This window comes from Nannospalax galili, unplaced genomic scaffold, assembly GCF_000622305.1.
Source record: "Nannospalax galili isolate Female #2095 unplaced genomic scaffold, S.galili_v1.0 scaffold294, whole genome shotgun sequence".
NCBI lineage: Eukaryota > Metazoa > Chordata > Mammalia > Rodentia > Spalacidae > Nannospalax > Nannospalax galili.
Window position 1 is genome coordinate 833,720 of NW_008335053.1, and position 8,898 is coordinate 842,617.

Here is an 8,898-nt window from a genome sequence, read left to right on the forward strand (position 1 = left end):
ACCTTCTGCACAGCCACAATGACACTTTTAGTCCAATTACCATTCATTTGAATCTGGATTGTCATAGTGACCCTCTACTGGCCTCCTTATTTTGGTCTTTCTGTGAGTGGCTTCCATTGTGGTATTTCAGAGAACACAAAAACCTGGCCATAATAACCATCTTGTCGGGTATCCATCCTCGGTCACTTCACACTCAGGATAAAGTTGAGACCACTCAGCATTGTCCTTGGTCACTTGTCACACTCCAGATAAAGTTGTGGGAGGGAAGCTTCCATGTTCTGCCTGCTTTTATCTCTCCTCACTCTCTCTTGACCCTGCTGGCTAGGCCCCCTTGCACTTTCGCAATCCGATCACACAGCCTGACCCAATCTTCCAGTGTTTCTCCACGGTCTCTACCTGCTGGTGTCTGCTCCTCCACCGGTTCTCCAGGCATGTCTCCTCCTGAAGTCACCCACAGTCTTCTGTAGGCTGAGGGGGCTTGCTGTGTGTTGCCCTCTCACCCTGGGCTTTTCTTATCCATGGAACTTGTCACTTTTGTCTCCCTCACTAGAGTGTGATGTTTATGCTCTCAAAGCCTAGTACAGTAGCTAATCTGGTATATTCAGTTCACATTTGAACGAATGCAAAGAGTTAGTGAAACATCTCCTTTCCCACGTGCTACTGTCTTAGCAAACCTACCTCAGCACACCAACCTCAACAAGCCTCTGGAAATCTGTTCTGTTCCAGTAGTTTATAGATAATACGTTTATTTGTCCCTTGAGTAAAAGAAGGTAGGTAACTCTGATCTAGGGCATTGGCGCCTTTCATTTTGGAGGCTGCAGGGAGAATGCAGGGAGAATGACAGTCTGTGAACTGCTTTCACCCCACACAGTACCTGGGAGGGGACGACCATGTGCAGTAAGTATTTGCTGCCTGGATGAGTAGAACATGGAGAAGAAGAAACCAAGAGTAAGCTGGGGAGGAGGGTAGCATGGTGACCTTGCATTGTGGCACTCCCCTGTCTCATGAAGTTAAGACTTGTCCTGTGTGGGACTGTGAGCCGTGGCACTTAGATTTATAACCATTGGCGCTTCTGTCTTCATAAACCCCTCAAGGGAATGACAGTACTGTTCCTGTCACAGAGGTTTTGGTGCAGTGTAAACTGAGTGACTGAAGGTAGAAAAGGTAGAGGATGTGCAGGGAGGGTGGTACGGTAGAAGACACTCTTGAGACTGGACAGACAACTTTCCAAAAAAGGAAAAGAAGAGTCATTCTCATTCAGAAATACACATGACACACCTCAGGGCAGGATGCTTCCTGTTGACCTTGAGCTTCCAGTGTGTGTGTTTGGTGAGGGGCTGATGCTTTGTTTGGTTTTCATTCAGCCCTGGGTGGGAGGCAGCTTGCCCTTGCCTACTTCACCAGTCCTCTCCTGAGCAGTGGCTTTCCCCCAGGCCTTGAGCCTGTATCCAGAGGTGTCCCTTCCTTCTTCCCTTCCTCTAGGGCCCCAAAAAACTACTGCGTGTCCTTCAGGTCTGGTTAAGCATGACCTTTCCCAGGAAGCCTTTGAGCTGAGATACAAGGTCAGGCAGGCCACTCTTGGGCTTCTGGGTAATAGACCTGCCTGCTGTCATTAGACTACTTTTATCCATTCAGGTTTCTGTAACAAACTACCAGAGAGCAGGTAGGTTATACATGCATTTCTCACTGTTCTAATGGCAGGGAGTCCAAAGTCAAGGCACCAGTACAGTCAGAGTCTGGTGAGGGCCAGCTTCCTTACATGCAGCTGTAATGTATAGCAGAGGCGATGAGCTCTCAGGGCCTCTTCCATAGGACCTGAGAGGCTCCACCTTCATGTCCTAATCACCTCACCAAGGGCCCACTCTCATGATTGTTAGGCATTAGCTTGTTAACTTGGAGGGGTCACAAATTTTCAAACCTTAGTGGATTCCAAGTGTAATGAATAATGTGCAATATTTGTTTAAAAATGTGCTTCTCCCTGCTTTGGTATCCACTACCCTCAGCCCCACCTTCAGAACTGTCTCCTCATTGGGGCCATTTTCTAAAGCTCAAATCAGACTTCATCTATTTTAATAATGCCTCTCAGTGGCTCCTTAGCAGAGCACTTAACAGTCCTTCAGGGTAGGCCTCTGGCTCTGGCCCATGTCTCATAACCTTCACAGCCTGGCCATTCATGCCGCACATATACCAGAATACACAGTGTCTTCTCTCATCTCCCCATGCCTTCTCACATGCTGATTTTCTTCTGCTTGGAGAGCTTTTGCTTTCAGCCTCACCTGGGTCCCCATCCTCAGACCTCCCTGTCCAGTGCCACTCTGCTTCCTACACTTCTCTCATGCTTTAATTTTTTTTAAATTTTATTTTGTGTGTATGAGTATTTTGCCTGCATGTATGTTAACTGCACCTGTGCATATAATGCCTGTGGAGGCCAGAAGAGGGCACCAGAGCCCCTGGACTGGAGTTATAGATTGTTGTTAGCCACCATGTGGCTGCTGGGAACCGACAGGAGGCATGTTATGCCAAACATGCTACCATTGATCCATACCTCCAGTCCTCTTTGTTTTGTGAACAAGGTCTCTTGTGTGACCCAGGCTGGGCTCAAGCTCATGATCCTCTAGCCTCCAAGTGCTGGATTTTCTTCATCAGTGAACAAGTGCTAGTATAATACTATGTTATTATTTCAGCTATTATTATTATTCAGTTATTTCAGGATGACCTGGAGTAAGCTCTGCTGACTGTGGCTCAGCATTTGGACATGTTGACCAAAGCTTGCGCCACTGTCTTCTCAGAGGGGCTTCTTCTTTGGGGCCCTGTCTTCTTTGGGGCCCTGGCTGCTTTTCTCACCTGCAATATTGGAACCTTCCCACCAGGTGTCACCCTCCCACCAGCATCGGAAAGCGGCCTCCTTTCAGAACCTCCACTCTCTCCTCAGTGGTAAGGGGGACCGGTCCAGTCTCTACCTGGTAGAGGGGTCAGGGGATCCCAATGCAGCTGGCAGGTAAGCATAGGCACAAATAATCTAAAGATTAAACTCTAGTGGCCAGTAGCACTAACTCTTTCCTGCCTCAGCACCATAGCCCCGAGTGAGTCCCTTTAAGAGGAAGTGAGGCAGTGTAGTGGAGTCTTGTGCTCAACAAATCCCAAATATGGAGAGACAGGTGGCACTGGTATCCCAGAAAGACACCTTAGTGTCAGGTGAGCACTGAACATGTGTAGGGTTCCCAGAGAGGCCGAGCTGGCAGGTTTGGTGTCTCTCTCCCTTGGCTGACTGGTGACATCCTGAAATCAGTTCAGAGTTTCCTTATCCCAGATAAAGATCCTGTTAGCCACCCACTACAGAAACCCCTAAGGTCCTTGACCCCTGACCCCTATGCCAAGGCCCTCTTGGCTGTATTTACTCAGGGCCCCATGTAAGGACTTTGGGGGGGGGGGTCTCTTAACTCCTAGAAATGTTATATAAAATTTCTAGCTTCCCTCAGTTTCTCAGAGGTCTGAAAATTTTAGAAATCACTGCCCTTGCTTCAGAGAGCTTTGCCCTGAGGTGTTGCCTGTGGGTGTGGGAACCTTCCAGTACTCTTTCTGCTGGTTGAGGCTAGAGAAACCCCAACTCTGGCACCAGACTTAAGTTTGAGAGCTGTGGATCATCTTAAGGCCAAGGAAGAGCCAGGCTCTGGTGCCTGACCCTCTGCCTTTACTGTCTCTGGTTCTCTTGCAGGCCAGCCAAGACCTCTTCCGGGCGTGCTCTCAGTGTGGAGGACGTGGGTGCCCCCAGCCTGGCTCGCACTGTGGGCCGTGTGGTGGAGGTGTTCCCCGATGGCACGAGCCAGCTGCAACTGCAGCGACCCCTGGAAGGCACTTTTGGTTTCTGTGTGGCCTATGGCAATGGCCGACGAGACTCAGGTATGCCCTCTCCATCCAGAGCAAAGCCCGGCAGTGCCTAGGGCTGTGGTCAGGTTTGTTGTGGGCCTTGACTGAGCAGTGGAGCTCAGTGGTGAGTGCAGAAAAGCCTTCGCTACAGGACCAGGGTTCTTTCCTTTGCTCTTCCTGGTCTCAGGTCCCAGGAGCTCCTACCTGAAGTGACTGGGCCCTGGGCAACTCTGGGAGGTACAGGCTGCTGCAGGGGCAGAGTAGGCAGGTTTGACTCCACTGTTCCCCTGCTGTCCAGTGACATTTCAAAACCAGAATCCTGAAGGCCACTTTGCCAAAGAGAGGCAGGGGGAAATTGTCTGTGCTTGTCTGTTCGGCTATTCCTTTGATGTGGTTGGTGTATTTCAATGGTTCCCTTCCTCCAGCTGCTGGTGTGTCTGGGCATGTGGAGTGGGCCTGCCTGTCTGCGTCCAGTCCTCAGCTTGCCCTCAATAACTCCTGGGGGTTTTGTTCACATGGATCCTGGCTCCAGGCACCTGTCTGGGTTGCCTGTTGTGTCCTGATTCGACACTGTCACTGTGCTCTGATCAGCTCTCGGTGTCTTCATATCCATGAGTCCTTCATGGCAACCTGACTTGCCCAGACCAAGACCTGTGATCCAGAGTGCACCTGAGAGCAAGACACATTGAAAGATATTCCCCAGATGTGATAAGTAGGGAAGACTGGGAGGTATGCTGGGGGAGGGAAGGCAGGCAGAAGAAGGGAGATACACAGATATGCTCCTGGGTCCTGCTCAGGAGGGGTTAACTTGCTCTTTTATCTCCTAGGCCAAAGTTGTTTAACCTGGGAAAAGCCCTCTTGCGGCCACATTTGCAGATATAGTTTGTCTTCTCCGACCTTCCCATCATTCATTGCTCAGCATCATTCTATAAATATACAGAGCACCTCCTAGTATTATAAACACTGTGACACTGGTTACAGCACTACATGGAGCAGACAGACCCGACCTCATGAGCATGCACTCCACAAAGATGCTAGGGCTAGCTCTACAAGTTCACCTCACATATTTTTATTAATGTGACATAAAAGAACTAAGAAAAAAATATAAATAAAGCAGGCATGGAAGATGACAATGGAGACAGGTTTTCTGAGATGACACTTGAGTAGACAGAATAGAGGTGCCGTGTGCATGCATGTGCGTGTGCGTGTGTGTATGGGTCTCCAGGTAGAGGGAATAGCCAATGCAAAGGCCCCAGGGGATAATTAATTTGGTTTAGGGAAGTCCTAGGGGTGGCTGGGAGCTGAGTGGCTGTGATGTCCTAAGGGACTTTGGTTTTCCGAGTAGCATGGGAGCCATCCCATGGGAGGATGTCTTAGAACAGAGAAGTAACGTCCTGCTGTGCTGCGAACACACAGTGGGAAGGACAAAGAACAGCTCTAAAGGTATTTCCATAGCCCAGGAGACAGATAACAGCAGTTTGGAACAGAGTGAGATGGTGAGGAGTGATGGGAGTCCTGCTGATTTGCAGTTAGTGTGGCCTGAACTTGCTGATGGAAGTAGTGTGAGAGTGATTGGGAAGGGTGTGGGTCTCCCCCAGTATGACCCTGGGGAGGGTCAGATGTCAGTGTGTACAGGGAGCTGACATTTGGGAACACAGACTGTTATTCAGGCCAGCACTGTACCCCTCACTGATTCTGCCCAGGTGGTGCCCAATTCCTGTTGCTGTATTTGGCCCCTGGATGTCACACAGGGATTTCATGTATAGTGTGGTGGGAGCTGGGGCTCCCTACTACAGGCCCTCCTAAGAGCCTCTTCCCTCCTGCCTCAGTGGAGCCATGGGCTGGGCTGGCTTCTTGCTAAACATCAGGATGCCAGCATGTATCCCATCTGATGCCACAGTCCACGAGAACAGAAGGTTCTGCTTTCTGCTTCTAACTGGCTACAATGCAGGCATCTCACTTCCTTAACAAAGGCTGTCCCCAGCAGACTAGAAATGCAGCAAGAGCTGTCTCCCTATCATCTTTTTGTCACGACTTTAGACTTTCGGCTAGGAAGCCTACCCACGTTTCCCCCAAATGGCTAGAGTGACGTCAGTGTCTGGTCCGGCTTGGCTGCATTCTTTTGGGTTTTGTCATTCCTCTCCACCTGCCTTTCCTGCAGACACTTCTGTGGGTTTATCCAGGCCCTTCTCCCTCTCCCCATGGGGCGAGTACATAGACCTGTCATGTAAGCTGTTCAAGCACCAGAGAAGTCAAAGATAGGGCAAGGCCCCAGTAGAAAAGCCTTGTGCTGTGAGGATGGTACATGCTTGGTCATTTAGAGACTAAGCCTCCATAGAAAGGTGGAGCTTGGCAAGCAGCACCAAAAGGAGATCCACACCTCAGAGAAGGGAGGGAGTATGTACACAGCTTGGATTGCCCAAAGAGTCACAAAACTTCAGGCCCTTGGTAAATGCATTGTAGACACCAAATTTGGAGAGTAGCTCAGAAAAGCCTGGCTTCTGTGGGGGCTAGCAGCTGTGCTGAAGGGGGCATCTTGGGGTTGGTGGGCTAGTTTAGCACTTCCCACCAAGGCATGAGGCTTCCAGCCAGAGATGGAATACTAGAGCAGACATCCTGCCCAGCCCTTGCTAAGCACCTGACTGTAGGAAAAGGTGGTAGAGGTGGTGCCCCGTGGGCAGCTGCTTTGTTTCCCAGCCAGCTGGTGAGGGTGTCAGGGCTGTGCTAAGCTGTCTCCAAATCTGGTAGTGTTGGCTGTAGGAAAGTCACCTATAAAGATAGTTCCCTTGCTGTCCTTCAGTAGGCTGGCTGTGTTCACTCAGCAGGGCATGGCAGTGGACTCTCGAGCTTTCTCCAGAGGAACCTTACTGGTGCCTCATTTTCTTTCAGGTGGGGGCGGCTGACATGGAACTTGAGAGGTGCCTAGCCCTTGGCTGGACACTCCTGTGCTGTGAGAGCAGAGCTGGAGGCCCACCTTGCCAGCCCAAGTCCCTACAGCCACTTCCACAACACGGGCTCCCTGTGAGCCAGTGCCTGCGAGGCTCTCTAGGCATCTTTTACAACCCAATGAATGACCACACTGACCAGGGCATCTTCAGGGGGGTAGGATGGTGGGATGTGAGGAAAAAGTAATGTGAGCCAAATATGTGAGTAAATTGCTATTTTTTCCTGGGCTTTGGCCCAGATCTCACCAAATCCCAGGTGAGGAATGGTATGGATAAGGCTGAGGCAGGGCCAGTTCTGGACAGTACCTTTAGGAAGGTTTAGTCTCAGCTACTTCTACTACACTGATGATATCTCACGCCTCACCGCAACTCTGGGTCACTTGAGCCGTCAACTAGATCTATTTATGTACAGTGCAGGGTGTACAACAGGCATTTGACTTTATTTTTTAAAATGAATTTCCTCTCTAAAAGCTTTTATCAGAAAAAGGTAGACTACAGATGAATACTTTCAAGCATAATTTGCATGGTCGTTGCCATTTTGAAAGGGGCCACAGAGAAATGAGGTTATGCATGGAGCAGACACACTGCATCTTTCTATATAGCCAGTTGTGAGAGGGGTGTGTGTGTGTGATCTGTGCCCTGCATGGTCTTTCATCTTTCTTCTCTTTTCCTTTGCAGGGCTCTATGTACAGGCCATGGCTGACCTGGACACTGCCAAGCTATACTCAGGGTTGCTCGGGGTGGGAGATGAGATCCTGGAGGTGAACGGGGCCAAGGTTGCCGGGCTAGGCTTGGCTCACATCAAGGAGCTCCTGGCCCACATGGAGAGTTTGTCAATCCGTGTCCTGAGGCAGAGACCTGTCCCTCAGTGACCCAGAATACTGCTTCCCTTACTGTCACTCCCTTGGAGGCCTTGATCCCCCTCCCTGAGGGCAGGGCAGGACTGGAAATACATTGCTGATAGACCACCTCTTAGGCAAGGAGCCTGTCTGCATATTTCCCTTAGGGACATTAATTTATGCATATCTTGGGGAAAGAAAATACTGGTCTTCTTCCATGATGGATGTGGTGGCAACATGGTGTGTCCCTTTTGGTGGGAGAGGAGAGCTATTGACTGGAACCTTGATGGTCCCTGAGAGTTGGTCTCACCTCCAGGGAGCTGAATAGGTTCTCCAGCCCTCAGCACTCTAGGGACAGAAGTGGCCACGGTGGCCTTGCGCCTTTCTCTTTCAGCTCAGACCTGCCTGACTTCCATGTGCCACCTTTGCTCCTTATCCAGAAAGAGGCACACTGTCCCAGCACAGCCTTCCAGCATAGTCCAAACCAAACACTGAAAAAGGGTGTCCCGTGGAGAGCTCTGTGCCCCTTCTGGGTATGCGAAAACCTGGGAGATGTTATCTGGCAACCAGAATATTAAGAATGTCTAGGAAATTTTTAAGATTCATACAAAGTTGAAAGGCAAAAATTAAACTCTTGCCAATTTCAGGAAGTGCGGCTGTGGCAGTGGGGGTGCGGCGGGGGGGGCACCCAGCCAGGACTCCTCTGCCTGCCCCTGCCTGGGGTTGCTGCAGCCTGGCCTGGGTGGGCCTCACTCTTTGTTCTCCAGTCCAGCTCCAGGCTGCAGCTGGTGTCTGGCCCTCCCCCAGCTGCATAGTTCCTGTCCAGACCTCCCTGGTGGCAGCTGTGGGTGGGCAGCCCGCAGCAGGGAGGCTGTGAGCTGGGAATGGCCATCCCACCTGGGAATATGCCATTCAGCTTGGACACTGCCCAGAGGTCTGGGACTCTGTAAATCCGTGGACACATGTCAGTCTTAAATTATTAAAATGCAAAGCTTAAGCTTCTTCCACGCTGCTACTAAATTCTGGGTTCACTTGCTCTTCACTAGCCCTCAGAGGGCAGGGCTGGGGATGGAGGGCACAGGTACTGGCAGAGGGCATCAGAGGGGAAGCTGGGGAGGCCTGCAGGATTAGGGTCACAGCCAGGGTAGATGTAGAAGGCTCCGCAGGCAGTCCTTATGTTTGGAGGGAATGGAGCTAAGTACTCTCAGCTGGGCTGGGTGCTGTGGAGGAGCAGAGTGAGCAGCTCA

At 50.7% G+C, this 8,898-nt stretch overlaps 1 protein-coding gene across 11 annotated transcripts in view; it reads left to right on the plus strand.

The window, feature by feature from the left end:
• The window catches only part of Kiaa1614 (KIAA1614 ortholog), a 31,463-nt gene extending 22,806 nt beyond the window's left edge, over positions 1-8,657 (plus strand). For 2 of the 11 annotated variants that reach the window (XM_008829742.3, XM_017797311.2), the window contains exons 8-10: positions 2,871-2,998; positions 3,716-3,900; positions 7,491-8,657. In XM_008829742.3, the coding sequence (XP_008827964.1) occupies positions 2,871-2,998; positions 3,716-3,900; positions 7,491-7,684 (507 nt within the window). In that variant the 3' untranslated portion in view covers positions 7,685-8,657. Of the gene's footprint in view, positions 1-2,870; positions 2,999-3,715 lie in introns of all 11 variants that reach the window. The other 9 variants (XM_029561919.1, XM_029561920.1, XM_029561917.1 and 6 more) reach the window with 8 other exon arrangements.
• The last annotated feature ends 241 nt before the right edge of the window (positions 8,658-8,898 follow it).